Here is a 17,061-nt window from a genome sequence, read left to right as displayed (position 1 = left end):
CCTGCTTGCAGGAATTTGCATTTTTGTTGTTTTTTTTTCCATCCCATGTGACTGCGAATCTCCTGCCACAACTGCTATGCTCTACTTTTCTGACAAGCAGCATAGATGTGACTACAGGGTTTTGTGATCATACAAGACATTTCAAAGCGTTTATTTGTACCGTGTGTGGTTGGGAAAGTGTGGTTCGGTGCACAAGCCACTGTAAACATACTGTATATGTTAAGTAAAACTGTTGTAACCAATATTAAGTGTGTGCTGGTGTGCTGCATGCCTGTTTGCAGGTTTGTAAACAGCAGGGCATTGCGCTCTGAGCCCTCCTCCTGCTCCTGTATGTGTCGTGGCTGCAGGTCACATCATTTGCACTGAGATGCCACACGGGCCAAAAAAACAGAAAAATGCACACTGACATTTCAACGAGCTGAGGAAACACTGATCCACGGTGGGTTTAATAAATACTCCACTGTGTCAGTCGTGACAGCAGGGAAAAACAGCATGGTTTACTGAAAAAGTTCAACACGAACTTGAGGCAGAAATAAATGTGGCAGTTTTCACTTAAAACAGGAACATTTGTGTTTCTGGGAGTTCGGTGGAGAGAGGAGTGTGCTATGACTGAATTTGAAGGTGTGATAAAACAACACTCACAATAAGGGGAAAAAATAAAAATGAAAGAAGCAAAGCTGCTTTACAGGAAAAAAGAATGCTGTCTATTTTGGGTCTCAGTATACAAAAGGAAGTGCCGCTAAGTTGACTCAAACAAATAAATTTGCTTTTGATAAAACCACAGCAACTACTTTTGCATTCTACACCAAACCCACTTTGTTTCCTGCGTCTTTATCTTCATGACTTGCCACATTTGTGAGAAGCCACTCAGTAAATTGTCAAGCACAAACAAGCGAAGGCTTTAAAATGATGCAGTGTTGATGGCTTAAAGTGTAATTTTATTTGAAAAGTGACAGTTTAAAGGAAGCCAACATGGAGCGCTTGCCTATTTGCGCTGCAACCAGCTGCCCGCTTTACATTTCTGCAACATTAATATTCCTCTTATTATTATTTTAAAGTGAAAACGGATACTCTGTTGAAGTGCAAATCTGATGAATTACAGGAGCAGATTGCTGCTATTAATTATTAAAACCTATTTTATAAATATTCAGGTCTGTCATGCATCTAATAATGAACGCTTTAGAGGAGGTTACTTCCTGCGCGCATCCTAATGTGTCAGAAATATCGCTTTTAATCACACTCGTGTCAGCGAGTGTGCCGGGTTTGAACCTGCCGAAAAAAATCTAACAAATCAAGGAAACTCAGATGGCCAACTACTGTGCTCATCACAGCTTTTCCGTTCCCGCTGTTTCGCACGATCCAGGTTTGTCTCCTGCCCCGTCTAAAGACGGAGTGAAAACCTCCCAGCTCTCTGCTACATTCTTACTGTGGTAATTTGAATGGAGAATAATGCATCGGCAGCACTCTACCTTCTGGACACACCTAGTCCCAGTGCTACTGCTGCCATATGCTGTGTTGATACATATTCATAACACTTTCTCGTGTGTGTGAGCGATGAGGCTTAAATGAGTGTATCACAACTTCAAATGGGAAGGAGGGGGCGAAAGGAAAACAGAGAAAGCCGGGCACAAAGAAAGTTGGACAACTCTTCCCCCATTTCCTCGTTTCTTAATCCTTTCCCTGCAAAGAAAAAGTTCAGGCGTTCGAGTGCTGGGAGGCTACCCCGGCGCTTTTTGCGATGGATACACGAGAAGCTGCGGAGTTCCGGGATCGGCTTCCAGAAGCTGCGCGAGGCGGCGACTGTCAGTGGTTGGATAATCTGTCAGGTGGGCCGGATGGCCTCGCTGGTAGGATGAGAGTCAACAGCGCCGTAGCACGACCTCCATACACCCCAGCAGTGTCTACATATGCTGCATAGGGCATACACACAACCTGATAGGCGCACACACAGACACACTGTGGAGCGCTCTAAGATTAACACTGTCAGAGCTACAATGATACCCCTTCATTATCTGCACACGGGGCCTCCTTCATGCGCTTGCTTGCCTCACTGTCCTCTCCACTGCTTCTCTGTGGAGGTAGTAATTACTAAAGCTAACATTTCTTTCTCTCTGCGCCTCCACCTACCCTCCACTTCCCCATCATTTCTTTCTCTTTATGCAGCGCACTCAAGTGCCTTGCCAGCTTTTTGCCAACTGATGACACAGCTGAAGGTACGCCACTGTTGATGGCAGTACCAGTGTGACTCCCCGCGTGTATGTGTGAGCGCCGTATTATGAGATTATGCCCAGCTGATGTGCAATAAAGGCGCAGTGTGCTACCCCAGATTCAGATCAGTCAGCTGGGGCAAACGCTCATTGTGGTACAGCAACGGAGAAATTGCTTGATGTACCACTGCAGTATCTGTTGTACTATACATTGTTGGTGTAACAGGCTGGGATCAGAGAGATGTTCCCTCTTTCATGGCATTTTTCATTACCAACAATGCTCTCGCGCTATAGCTTTCTTCTTCCTCTCCCACTGGAACCATGGCTTTATCAAAGGTGATAGCTTGCTCAGGCACATTTTCTCAAACGTCTTCTTCAGCCAGCCATTTCCCAAGCTGCTCTCGGGTAAACGTCACTCATAAAAACTGGGGAAGATTTGATGGTGAGATCAAAAAGGGAGGAAGGACAGCGAGGAGAACGGGGAGACGGAGGGAAATAGGAATGATACCCTCCTCCCCTGCCTGACACCAGCGACTGCTGAGGGTAATTCCTCCAAGCAGGGCCTCTGTTTTCAGAGGCAAATACAACAAAACGCGGGGTGCTGCCACGAGACATCAAAATGGGCGATTTTGACTTCAGAGGGTCTTCAGATGCTTGAGGACTTGTCAGTGTTGAGCCAGTGGGACTGAACAGAGAGAACAGAAGGTACCAGCAGGCTGTTAACAACCAATACGGGAACCACGCCAGAAAGATCGTCTCCTCCCAAAATGCCAGTCGGCACCAGATCACTAAAGGCTTCCACCATACTGTAATATCCCACCTGAGCACTTTCATCTGTTCAAAGTTAAATGGCTTAAAAGTTTATCAGCTGCTCTATGCCAGCTTTGTATGTGATGGCTGCTGTTTGCTTGTTTGCCTGCTTGGTTATCTGTTTATCACCAAGATTACCCCAAACCTACATAAAAACTGGAGGATAGGAGGAGTATGTTCAAGCAGTGTGGCCTTTGATAACTTTGTTTTTTATTAGTGGCGGCTCTTCTAGCTGCACCACTAGGATAAGATAAGTTCGACATGTAGGTGTCTTAAAGGCAGAAAGACATTTTTTAAGAGTGAAGCTTCAACAGGTGCCCCGAGATAATTTATCTGGAATTTTATGCTCTTTGCTTTGCATAGAGAGATTTTCATCAGCCAATCAAAATACTTGTTTTGTTCTTCGGAGACCTGAGCTGTGTTGTGACACGCTGAGAGGGATGTCCGCGTTTTCCCCTGTGTTGTTCCCACTCATTCTTGGAGCATTAGGCTGACTCTAAATAGCCTGGAGGAGATTAGGGTAGCTCATATTCAAATGCACTTTTCTTCTAAAACCCCACTCCACCAGTGGGCCAAGGAGATCAGTGCAGGAGCCTGGTGAGATGGTAGTCAAAGACGATTGTGTCACGTATAAATCAGCACAGAGGAGGAAAAGAGACAGAGAGGAAGAGTAAGAGGGAGAAAGGCTGAGGTAAAAGACAAACAAGTGTTGGCTCTGCTATATGAGTTTAGTTAGCTAGAGAGTTAGTGTGTGAGTTATGGCTAGCGAAGGGCTGAGGGACGCTGTATTTATGAGGGGACTGAGTGAGTGTTAAATCCCTGGTAAGAAATAAAGTCGTCCCTGAGCGAACGGGGGAAACATTTCACTCAGTCTAAGAGGTGCCTTGAAAAAAAATGAAAGCCATCCCTCTTTCAGGGGAAGCACTAGTCTACATTCACTAAAATTGCTTTATTCCTTAAAAATGCCATAGATCACATCCAAGTGGACAGAACCTCATATTTGAATAGAGAAGAGGATTCTGTGTGTGTGTGCATAATATCAAGCAAGTTCAGGAGCCAAGGAAAGGGAAAGAATCTGATTCTTCTAAAATTGCATGCGGATTTTGTGAGGGATCTTTGGCTAAGAGAAGCTGCCAAAACACACAGTGCACTTGTTGCAGTGCAAGGGTTCATCCAAGAAAAGTTTTCCATTCTGGTTTATCCAGGGAAAAAAGTAGGACTTTTTTTTTTTTCCAATTTAATTATTTGATATATCTCAATCTATTCTACCAAACTAGCTAAGCCGTATTTTTTTTTTCTCACAGACAAACTTGTCTTGTTCTGAGGAGTCAGACTTGAAAAGCCTGAAACAAAGGAAGGGGCCTGGCCAACGGAAAAGGAAAAGCTTAACACTGCACTTTGTGCACATCCAAGTCTAACTCAGACCTCGCTCCAAACCCCTGCAGTAGTAATAACAATTATTACTTAAAAAGGCAATATTTTTGCATTAACTTAAAAGGCTATATCTTTTTCTTCCTCTCCAGCCTGTGCGGCCTCACTTACCCTAAGTATCTTCATAAATCACCAGTTACTGTTAACATGTACTCCACAATTCAGTCATCAATCTCCTACCAGGTCAGAGTGAAAACAGAGGGGGAAATGTCTGCTTAGTAAAATGTCTCTCTCGTGAATGCTGCTACCACCACCCACTACTCAAAGACATATATGTGTGCTCCCACACACACACAAACACACGCACACATCAGTTGAATAACAAACACTACACTGCTCTATGGTACATGGGAGCAGAGCGGTTGCCAGATCGCTACGGTAAAGCAAGCCAAATTCAATTCTGACCTCACCTTTCACTCTGCTGCTTCCATTTGTTATAAAAACAAATAAACAGCAAGTGTGAAGTTGGAGTCGGCCAACTTCTGCCTCGACAAGAAATATCAGGCCCGGGCTCAAGCGGTGTGCTGCTTGGGAGACAGACGCCCACAGGGCCACATGTAAATCTGTGTTTATGTTCACAGACACAGTATTTATTTAACCAAAAGAAGAAAATCTAATTGTACACAAGGAGGATTATTGCTCTCAGAACCGTGTCTCCACAAGGGAAAGAGAGGACTCTTTAGCCTTTCTTCAACAGACACTGTTTACATCAGCAGAGTGGAAAATCCCTCCGATGACAAACCGCTCCATCACAACATCTGTATCTAAACAGCCAAATCAATCTCGACCAACACCGCAAATTACCTCACAACAGATCTGAAAGAGGCGCACTTGACTTCAGAGGAGAGGGATTTATGTGCTTTTCAAACAATTTCTAATTTTAGTTAGGTTTATTTATACATAAATATCAATGTATAAAGTCCAACGATATTTCCCTCTAAAGCAAGTAAAGACCACACAAATTTAGGCATTAAAAACAATATAATGTACAGCCCTTAAAAGTGTTCATTATTTAATTCAATTATTATTTTAATTTAAACAAACTTTCCACCATTGACGCTCATAGTGCTCCAAGGCCTGGCACGAAAAGTCAGAGGCAAAACTTTTGACCGAGCAAAAATGCCGTTAAGACAAATTTACATACACGACTGACATTTAGTGCACTATAGGTGCAAATGCGCACAAATATACATGGAAACGAAAATCTTTTTTTTTTCCAAGAAAATGAACAGTACACCTGCTATTTCCTCACTCTCTCACACAGACGTGCACACACTTTGACACCACCCACTACATCACTACACATGCGTGCCTGACTCATGCCAACTGCAAATAGTAGCAAACCCGTTCATCTCGAGGTAGCACTCAACTCCTGTGTGTGAGTGTGTGTGTGTGTGTGTGTGTGTGTGTGTGTGGGGAGGGGGGAGTGGAAGAGAGAGAGAGAGAGAGAGAGAGAGAGAGAGAGAGAGAGAGAGAGAGAGAGGGGAAGGGAGGGAGGAAGAGAGAGAGAGAGAGAAAGGTATGTGTGAGTCTTACCTGGCAGCAAACCGCCCTCTGCGCTCTGTCTCACCTCTCCCTCCTGCCCTGGAAGAATTCTCTCCACAAAGCAAGGCATTTTCTCCACAACTGCTCTCTGCCAAGGCTCTGCTCTCTCTCTCTCTCTCCCCCTCTGTCTCTCTCCCTCCCTCTCTCCTTCACACTCCTTTCCTCTTTCCCACTCTGTCCTCCTCTCTTGCTGTCTATCTCTCCTCCCTCCTTACCCTCCCCCTCTCTCCTCACAGATGTCGAGGCTGTGCGAGTTTACCCACTTTACCAGTAGGGGTCCTTCAGCGCCCTTCTCCACCCCGTAGCCACATGGGGGAAGAAAACACACACATACACACACACAGGCCCCAGGAAGAGAGAGCCACTTAACGGGCGCCCTCCTGTCACTGCTACAATGAGAGCCCTCTGCAGAGTAGCGCGGCTGCACTAGCTGCGTGCATGTGTTTGTGCGTCTGTGTGTGCGAGATAGACAGGTATGAAGTGGGTGGCGTGCACCGGGAGCTGGCCCTTGGCCCTTTCCAGCCCTGTTGAGCTAGGCTCGGCCCTGGCTCCTGAAGTGTAGTACAGTAGAAGCGCACTCCCTCACACACACAGACACGCAAACACACTCATGGGCATATGAGCGCACAGATTGACTTACAGTGGGTTCCTCGGAGCCAGCAGCCAGTGAGGGAGCGAGAGAGCGAGAGATTGTGGGCACGCACAAGCACACACACTTTCACTGGTACGCTACACAGACACACACAGAACAACTGCTGCTGTTTGCTACGGCTGCTGTTGACAGTGATAACATGCGCTCTGTGCCCTATGTGTGTGTCGCAGCGCACATGCACACATAAACACACACATTCAACACATAGCAGATGGCTATCGGCTCTCATATTTCAGGTTTCTATTCCATCTTTTTTTTTTTATTACTTAAAAAAAAGAAAACAGTCTTCATTGACACTGGCATGTTAGATTTGAAGTCTCTTAGCTAGTGTACAGTGGGGAATTTCTAGTTTCTCTCCGACTTGTGGGGCACATTTCACATCGCAATATCAATACTGGAGAATATTAGCTGTCCTGTTGAAGAATGTCAGATCTCCGTTTGCCTTTGAATAAGAGCAGAATCCCCCTGGGTGAAAATGCGAAGATCTAACTATAACTAAGAGTTCAAATAAGCTTTTAATTATCTTTTGTGCACGAAAACATGTTAACAACTCAATTAAAAGTGAATATTAACCTAAAACAAATATAAAATTGCTGTCTTAAAGTAGACAGAAGAGTCGATGCAAATGTTGTTCGCTTATTAAGTCATAATTGACACAAAGTGAAAGAAGATTAACAATGGATGGAACTTGATCCCAGAATTTTATCAAATATTGCCCAACTTTTATGATAGTTAATATTGTACAACAGCCCTGATCTTGATCGGGATCTTTAGCAGTTAAAATATCAGAACAGCAATTATCAGGTTGAGGTGAGTAGGTTTTTCCATTTATTGCCACCTGGAACAGGATAAGGGTACCTGCACCCAAGACGCGATATCCCGGACCTGCTGCAGGTATAATTTGAACAGAGGGTGGATCACCTTTATTTGAGTCAAACAAAGCCTTCTAATGACACAAAAATAGTCACGACTTGACAGACAAGCCTCCAACGCCCAATCAGACTTCCTTCAAAACGTTGACAAAGGGCAATAAAGAAAATAGGATGTTAAAAGAGCAGGACACGGATGTTGAATAAAGCCACCAGAAAGTGTACATACTTAAAGTCGTGATAAGCTAATGAGGGAAACAGAGCTGTGCTTTTGGTTTACTCTTATCACTGTTTGCATCAGTTGCAAATCTCCCTTGACAGCAAGACTGAAATCAAATACAGTTTTTTAGGCAGATGAAGGAAAGTCATTTGTATTTACAGGAAATAAGAACGATGCGCTCAATCATTATTCCCTTGTTGTGCTAACTAGAACGCAGCCCCTGTATTAAATGTTGGAGGAGCAGCACAAGGACAAGTAAAACATACCTTAAATAGACTACAAATGAAGTCACTTAACACCCACTCGTTCCCTCGCCACCCCTTGCTCTGTCTGTCTTCAACAGAAAAAAAGCCTGTGTTTGACTATCTCCCTCTCTGGTTCATAGTTTCTTTTGCTTTTTAAACAGCCACTTCGCCTGTCACAGCACAGGAACGGGCGCATTCCCCTTAAATGGCTCCTTTTGACAACTGATCTGTAAATACAGCCGGATCTGCAACTTCCCCCTTTCTCTCGCTGCTTCACTTTCTCCCTTCTCCTCTTTGCTCTCTCTCTCCCTCTGCCCAAACTCCTGCCAGATCCACACACACACACACACACGCACGCACACACACACACACACACACACATACATACGCATACACAGACATGAAGGTCTCCCTATGACCCCCTCCCCACCGCCACAAACACACACACACACACACATTTACCCCCACGTCCCCCTCCCAACTTCCCCAACTCCATTCCCCCTGCCTCTATAAAAACACAAATATGCCATAACTCAGGCAGCGCTGCCACATAGCCTCCATCTTGCCCTGTACCGGGGAGGGGGGGAGGCCTCTCAGGAAGGTCACCAACAAATGGTTTTCCGATTCACTGCCCCTGAAATAATTTTGTGTATTAAAACCTGAATCTGCACTTTCTGGCCTGAAAGCTTTTCTAATTATTCCGGCGTCCTTGGGACAGACACAGATCCTTCACACGCCGGGGGAAACAAGCTATAGAGCAACCACTACAGCCACAAACACTCCACCACCACCACCCTCCCACCCTCTCTCTATCCCTCCATCTCCCCACCTCCTCTGCTCTGCTCTCCTCTCCTCTTTACAGCCACCTCCCTCCCCAATCTGTTTTCAAAGCGTGTCTGTCCTTTATTAAATTGTTTTCTTTTCCACATTATCAGTTGCCATGGAGACCTCATCTCTCGGATTATTTGAATTTCATTATATCTATTGATTTGGGAGCATTTCATCTTTTTTATTGTTTTTCTGTCAATTTTCGAAACGAATAACCATCTAATTTGCGTCAGCGCTGATTACGTTCGTCCCTCAATAGAGGTCGGCAGCTGCGCCGGGGAAACAAATCAATGGAAAAACATCATAAAACTCGAAAGTACAATCAACCAGGATATGGGTGACATTCCGTGGTTGCTGAAACGAAGTCATCAAAAAATATATACTTTTTTTCCCTGCGCCTCTGCATGTGAGGGGGTGCAGTGAGGAGGACACATATGTGTCTGGGCAGATATATTACTATATTTCAGCAGATAATATACTATGGTAAATTTCCATACTGATAACAGCCCCTCCCTGCCCAACCAAAACAAAAAAAATGCTTACTGTATCTAAATAATTTATGCAATTTTAGCATTTCTATATAAATTTTTTAATAAGCTGCTTGGAGCAAAGTGGCCATTAACAAAACACACAGCTGTCCAATGGGCTAAGCCCAGCAGATCAATTGCACTTTTTTATGACATGATAAAATGCTTTTAAAGCAATTTACACAAATATGGAAAAAATGACTTCATGGGCTTCATTTATTCATAAGGACGTGTATTAGAGGGGAAAAAAAATCTTACAAAAGCCAGACAGGAGAGATGGTCCCGGTCCTAACTGGAACGGACTTGCTGCCCTCTCCGCAAGGACATAAAGTTTCATTACTGATGCACGCAGTCAAAGGCAATTTAGCAAACACAGTGTGCAAAAGAAAACATCAGCATATTGCAAGTGTTCCTGTATTAGGCAGACCTTGCATGTTGTTTTCCAATTTTTATTCATTTTTATGGGGGTGGGGTTGCATGGGGGTGGAGGTGATGGATTTTTTTTTTTTTGAAAACTCCACCTGACCAGTGTCACCGTGACCCGAAGCCAAGGGGAAGTAGCCACAGTCTGGCCCCACGAAACCAAGCGTAGACCACGCACCAGACAATGGGGCTTTGCAGCAGGACAAATGAGTACACACAACTTCAGCTGTACAGTGGCATACAGAGCATGTTATGCACACTCATTATGTGAGAAAACAGGCCCACAAATATTCAGTGGATCTGATCATTTAGCATCTTAGTGCTGGCACACACACATACACATTTGGCACAGGAGTATGGATGGGGAGGGCATTTGGAGGCTAATCTTGTTTCAAAGCATCCTCTTCATGTGCCGACAATGTGCTCGAGCTTCTCCACGAAATACTGCTGCTGAAGGCCTCATGTTTGCAACACATGTCAACATTTGACAAAGCATTACTTTTCCTCCCAACAATATTCTCCTGCTCAGGCCTCTGAAATGAGGGCGCTAACAAATTAGCTTTTTATGTTTATTTGTGTGTGGGTGTGTCGTGGGGGGGTAGTTTGGGGGGGGGGGGGGGGGGGGGCAGATCTCATTTTCTAAGGCACCAGTTCTCAACTGCAAAGAGGGAGGGAGAGAGGGAAAGTGAGGGAGACAAAGGGAGAGAAAAGAAAGAAAAGGCTGAATGTTTTGGAGTCACGATTCTTCTCCTGATTGCCCTAGCTGTCTCAGTTCTGCAAAACATGACCCTCCCCTCCCTCAGCCACGACAGAAACACGGGCGACTGGATAAACACTATTTTATGCAGTGACTAGATGAATCGCCAGACAGTAATTACAGTCTTCCTCTCGCCCCAACAAAACTCTACTGTACAGGCTCTTTCTCTTACACCAAACTGCAGTAGCACGTACTACAAAACTGCAGGTGTGTGACATGTTTGTCAGTGCCTCACCCAACTAGATAAATATAAATATTAGACCCTGTAACAACAATGAAACGCTCTGTGCCGCTTTCAGTGATGTGTTAATAATCTGTGGCTGAAAGAGGACTTGTGTGGATGGACGATGTTATCATGTGCAGTCAAACGTTGTCGGAGCTGGCTTTGTAGAGAAAGTTTGGTGATTTTTTTTTCTGCTACCCTTGCAGTTTAGGCTTTTCTCTCGTCGATGTAACAAAAATAACACGCTTGTGTTCGTAACTAAACATTCCCACACAGCGGCTGGTCGTCTGCTGGGTCTCTGACTGCATGCGGCACAACATACCCACCGCACACAGCTGAGGCCTAACCAAATTTTTGAAAAGGGATCTGAACTTGACGTGCGGACAAAGTCCGTTAGCAAAGGGATTAATTTTGTTCATTCGGTGTTGGCACTTATTGACATTTCAAAAGATCACTCCTACATCAGCTACGAGCTGTCGGTGAGAGCAGTGAAACACACTCAGACACTCCTTCTCTTACTCCATACTCATTCATCCGGTCAGACCGTGCCCCAAAAGTGGTGCAGTAAACCATGTTGTCAATGTCCGAGCTCTAAAAAGCACAATTACAGAGGACCTCGACTGAATAATTTAAAAAGCATAATTACTGACCTCTATCCAAATTCCTCTGAAAGGTACATTAAGATATAGAAAAGCACTGGAGGTGGAAGTGAAACTGAGGGGAAGAAAGAGTGTGTGTCTCTCCAGGCCTCCCTAATGCACTCTCCTGCTGTACTCTAACTTCCTGTGGACCCCTAATGTGCCCGCTGCTTGCTGGCCTGATGAAGACTACAGTTAATGAGGCCCTTGTTTCTGAAATGAAGTATCTCAGAAACCATCAACATGCATTACTATCACCCCCCCCCCCCCTTTGGCCCAAACACACCAATATCACCACCCCAGACCTCTCCTTGCTCCGTACCTTTTAGTGCCACCTCAGGTTCCGATGGTTGAAAAATAAAACAACAGCTGCTTTTCAGGTGTGTGTGTGTGTGAGTGTGAGTGTGTGGGTGTGCCCGTTTGGTGGGCTACTATTGACCTGGGCAGCCATCACTGCTAGGGTCACCAGCTCTCAGTTGATTTGGCTGAATGTATGAGGCTATGAGTGATTCTGGATTTGAATGAAGCGTCACAAGCATTTGTGCTGCTGCACGCGTGTGTGTGTGTGTCTGTGTGTGTATGAGCACTTTGGGGGGCGTGGGGGGTTGAGGCGGATGTTGAGAGCTGGTAGTGGGCTTGGGGGAGGATCCAGAGAGATGAGGCCTTTTTAATTAAAAGAAAATATTTGTGTTTGCATACTATCGCTGTTGGAACCTGGAACAATTCAGAGAATTCTGGCTGTTAAATGGCTTGCTCTTTAAAGTGATTTGGGGTATTTCAAATCCTCTTTGCATACATGCATTTTTAAAATTTCAATTATGCTATGCCCTTTTTTCTCAGAGAACTTGTATATTTTTCTATTTTATCAACTTTTTTCCTGCTATAAACCTTTTTTAAAAATTCGGAAGCATTATAAGAAGAAATTCATTTACTGATAGGCTTATTTATCAATATTAGAGTGCTGCTGTCTCTGCTGTATTTCTAATAGGAAGGATAGAGGGCACTGAAATAATTAGGCGACTTCTGCAACATCCTGAATGCCAAGGACAGGTGGATTAAAGTATTAAAACAATCGCATTTCAGTCTTGAAATAGTCCTGTGCACGACTCAGCACCATGCGCATCCGTTCAAGTTCAGCTGCCAGCTCCATATCGCCACAGGAGAGGGTTAGGGGGAAAAAAAAAAGCCCAATCCCATTAGCTAGCGTACATCTCAGCAGACCTGCTGGAAACGTGAGCAAATCTCAGCGATGATTATCCGTCAGAGCTCTCAAATGATAATACATAATCGAACACTACAGGGTTTTTTCCCCCTCTGTAATCGTACAGCTAATTTGTGTTTCCCCATTTAGGTTAGAATCTGGTCGTTTCCAAATAAAAAAATAACAGACAAGATCGGCACAGCTGCCTCTGCGTCTCAGGATACATTAAAACTACTGTCCTCCAATTAGAGGGTAGAGCATGGAGTTTCCTACATTAGGTGAAGAAAATGATTTAAGTGAAAGTTAAGACACAAGACCACAATAAGGTCTACTTAGAGTGCAAAATTAATAAGGAAAGTGCTTTGTAGTGCTGTTTTACTCCTACATTGGGGGGAGCGATCCTCAATTTAATCAGGGGTGTTTAACTTAACTCTCTGCCTTCATAATAAGGATGACAGTACTGACAAAATTCAAAATTATTTCTCTGTAAAAATTGTAAAAAGCATTAAAGAGTCAAAATTTGCAGCGAACGCTAAACCAATAGATTTATTTTATCTGTAAAAATGGCTTTTAAAATGTAATTACTAGAAAATAAATGATAAATTTTTTGTATTTCTATATGTAATTATATTTAACCTGAACACAAGCACTTAAAATATCCCTTTTTAAGCAACTGGCAATATGTAAGGTGAGCCTTTGATAAAATCTAAGCCTCTTAGCCCACCTCCTACCATCTGTGGCCCTAATATACAGCTTGCGAATGAGAAAGAAAGCTGTAAGTGTCATCTAGTCTGTGACTTAGAGTAACAAAGTCAACCTGCTTTCACAGCCGTGCTGTGGAGGTGGAATGAACCTTCTGTGGCAGAAAACAAACAGGAAGCAGAAAAAGGAGTGGGGACAGAGTGAGCGAAAACTCTGCCCTTCAGTCTCTGCCCGGTAAAGGCACTCTTAACCAGGTCTGACAGCTAACAGCTCCTTGGCAATTGGGGTTAGTTAAAGGAAAAGAAGCTCAAGTTTTGTTGGGGCTTTGGCTTCATAGATGTTCAGGAGCTGCTGCCCACTGCAGCATCAAAGGGGATTATAGGGACAGGGCCATCTGCCATCGGTGCCAGAATAAGCGTGAGCCCTTTTATGTCTCCGTCTATGTTTGTGTGCCTGTGTGTGTTTGTGAAAGAAAGACAGAGAATCCCTCATGTCTATGTACTTTAACTTAAAGGGCAGTGCAGAGGTGTGGGGGTGCAGCCCTCAGACTAAAGGTTTCCATCTCACCGCTCAAGTTTTACCCTTTGAATCAGTGTTAGGACTCAGAGCAGGTTCTTCACCGTACACACCTGAAGTACAGGGATGAATCCACGTCCATCACGGCTCACTAAAAACAGATCTAATGGTGAACGGTCTCTCTTTTGTCACTCAGGCACAAAAACACAACTTGTTTTTTTGTTGTGGGTTTATTGGAACACACTGCCACCCTCGTTTCCCCCTTCACCTCTCTAATTTGTTTTGGGTCTTGTTCCCGGCCTCCGCCTGGGAATGTTTTCTCCTCAATAGTCTGCTACCTTTTAGCTGAGCCGCCCAGTGCTTGACCTACTGCCGACACTTATTTTCAGCACTCTAATTGTCGTTTAATCACATATCAACCTGTCATTTAAAGACCCCTTTTTTCAAGGGGGGATATTTGCATATATTGTAAAACTAATTCCAATCGAAAGCTCCAGTGACTGTGAAAGTCTCTCTCTTTTACTTTCACACCCGCCTAGACACAGTTAAGCACAGGAGAGCGCAAGACGCACACACACAGCTGCATCTCACCTTAACAGACAAAAACACACATAGGCAGATGCCATACCTGATATTCTCATTTCAGGTGGTTTTATCACATTTGTTAACAGTGTGTGGTGACACGTAACATGTTAGAATAGGGACAGCGACAGGAGTGATTCGGAGCGCACGTACTCATGTGAGCCAAAGCGAAGGTGACAGTGAATGTATAGTGTTATAGAGGAATCAATTAGAGTTAATAATGTATCACTCCTCCAAATGTTGCATTCATTTGTTCACACTTAGATAAAGCTACTGCAAAATAGGTTGTGCCGGGTTTGCCTGGCAGACTACACTACATTTACATTATCACTCTTATACATCGAAGAGCCATGTTCCACTTGAGTGGTGGCGGTAGAGTGGAGGGGTGTGTGTGTGTGTGTGAGAGAGAGTGAATCGTGTTTTTCAGGCCCAAGGAATGCCAGTCCTCAAGAGATCACCCCCTCTAATTACAGAGTGGGAGAAAGACAGCTCTTTGTTCTACCTTTTATTACATTAATTGATAAAACAGAGCTAGGGTGGAGCCTTCTTATGGGGGGGAGGAGGAGCAAACGGGGCTGGGATGAACTGGGGGGGGGGTGTCCGTTGGGCAGATGAAGGTGGATGAGAGGCTTTTGGTACTGAGGTCCTATTTTCAGAGGGCTCCTAATCCTGTTAGGGGCCTCTATGGTGGCGCTCTGTCCTGGCACTGCTTTCCCACAGGAGGGCTGGAAGCAGGGGAAGCCTGTGGTGTGGTGGGTGACAGTCCCAGCAGTGTTCACTGGGCCCAGACCTTAATTAACCATCTCTTCAGGGGGTACTGAGGGCCACAGTGAGAACCTATGCCACAAACACCAGCACCTTAAAGAGGAAGTGGCATCTCATCCACTGTGGAATTACTGGAAGCTCTGCAGACCTGTAATACGGACCCCATGCAGGTCAAATCCATAGAAATGTCGCAGAACATTAGCGGGGCTATTTTATGACTGGTTATTAGCCCAACACAAACTGCACAGTTGGTTGATATTTTTAATATCACAGCTATTCAATTATAGGCCTAATATTAAAAAAAGACCACAGTCTGAAACACCAAAGGAAAAATATTCTGAAATCAGGAGCGACTCAAAACATGATTTAGATATTATTACTTTTCGAAACTAACCAATCAATAAGTTTCATTTCTATTTGTGTGGGATTGGTCAATCTTATTTGTCAGCGGTTAAGTAGCTGTAACAGGCTTTGTCATGGCTGCAATCTGCTTCTGCTTGTTTAGGCTACCTGCACACAACACAGGCTGAGAAGCGCTGGTGCAGTGGCCAAATGGAGTCGGAATATGTTACAGAGGCAATTAAGCATGTTGGTGTGTGTGCACGCACACAACAGTGTCAGAGGTGCTAAGCTGGGCCAAACATGCCTCATTGAAATGTCCATCTTAAAACCACCCAAGTTTCTCATCTCCCCCCGCCCGCCCTCCGACAACCAAGATGCTTCAAGACTGTCAAAAGCATTTTCCACAAAGCTGAGGAGAGGCCAAGGAAAAAAAGAGGGACCTGCCACTGTCACATGCATGCCTGCGCGTGCACACGCACTCGCGAGGCTGTCAGGTAAATTAGATCTGAAAGCTGACAATTTCTGACCATATTTCCTTGATTATTTCAAACAAATGCACACCAGCCGCTCTAAGGAGATTAAAGTGACATAAAAGTCCCGAGTGGGAGGAGGGAGGGCAGAGAATCCAGGTCACCCCCATTTGTCCCCCTGCCTGACAGCAGCTATATCGCTATCCAATCCAATAAAAGTCCCCCCCTCCTTTTGCTTTAATTAATTTTACAGCTAGCTTGCTTAATTACTTTCAATCAAAATCCTCTTGCCATCACAAAATTAGAAATGGTTCAACTCCATTAGTCTAAATTCTTCATTTACATACACAAAGACTGTCAGCTCTTGCTAAGCAAACGGCCTCCTGCTTGATGAGATTGTTTTTTTCCACACACTCTATCACTCTCTCAGTTACACACACGCATGCGACTGTGGTGTTAATTTTTTTGAAAGGAGAAAAGTAGCATTAAATTATTTGAGCCCCCTACTTAAGACATTCCCTGCCTAATCAGGGTTCAGGTAAGCTGTCGTACACGTCACCCAAGGTTCTTCTATAACTGGCGAAACTCCGTGTCAAAAGAAAACTGTTTGACCTCGCACGAGCGCGGGAAAGCAGAGGAAAATAGACGCTTCACATAAGGGATAAGCTGAATTATTAAGGCAGCGTCCATGTAAATGAGGCTAAGTGGTCCCCAATAAATCTGCGTCCTTTGTGGCAGGGTATCACTAGACTGACCAGACTCTGGACACTAGTGACACAGTCGGCTGCCGTGAGCAAAGCAACTGGATTGTTCGCCAGGATGAGGGCCCGTGCCCTGCCTTGCTTCAACTTGGCACACAGGCATCCTCTCCATCACACACACACTGCCTAAGGCCTGCACATCATCAAGAATTAAGGACATGCAGATAGGGTTTGTGCATTGACCAAAGTGAAAACCCAGACACACAAGCACACCACCATGTGCGTGCACACACATACACACACGTGCACACGCTACTACTGCCATAATTAGGTCCTGAGATGAGGACATTAAACTGGTGTAATGCACTCACTGCAGCAGTACACTACCACAAAATATATCGACACTG

General features: G+C 44.5%; 1 protein-coding gene across 8 annotated transcripts in view; it reads right to left on the bottom strand.

Moving 5' to 3' along the window:
- The window catches only part of casz1 (castor zinc finger 1), a 167,594-nt gene that overhangs the window by 38,453 nt on the left and 112,080 nt on the right, over window positions 1-17,061 (bottom strand). For 3 of the 8 annotated variants that reach the window (XM_086276887.1, XM_086276882.1, XM_086276888.1), the window contains exon 1: window positions 5,985-6,125. The exons of 4 other annotated variants lie outside the window; for them this stretch is intronic. In XM_086276887.1, coding sequence (XP_086133013.1) covers window positions 5,985-6,063 — 79 coding nt within the window. In that variant the 5' untranslated portion in view covers window positions 6,064-6,125. Of the gene's footprint in view, window positions 1-5,984; window positions 6,127-17,061 lie in introns of those variants that run through there. One more of the 8 variants, XM_086276879.1, reaches the window with a different exon arrangement.

This window comes from Aulonocara sp. 'chitande type north' Nkhata Bay, linkage group LG20 (genome assembly GCF_057382095.1).
Source record: "Aulonocara sp. 'chitande type north' Nkhata Bay isolate Kocher_YH1m ecotype deep benthic linkage group LG20, A_spYH_male_GT1.1, whole genome shotgun sequence".
Lineage (NCBI taxonomy): Eukaryota > Metazoa > Chordata > Actinopteri > Cichliformes > Cichlidae > Aulonocara > Aulonocara sp. 'chitande type north' Nkhata Bay.
Note: the sequence above shows the minus strand (reverse complement) of the source record. Positions and strands in the feature narration are given on the sequence as shown.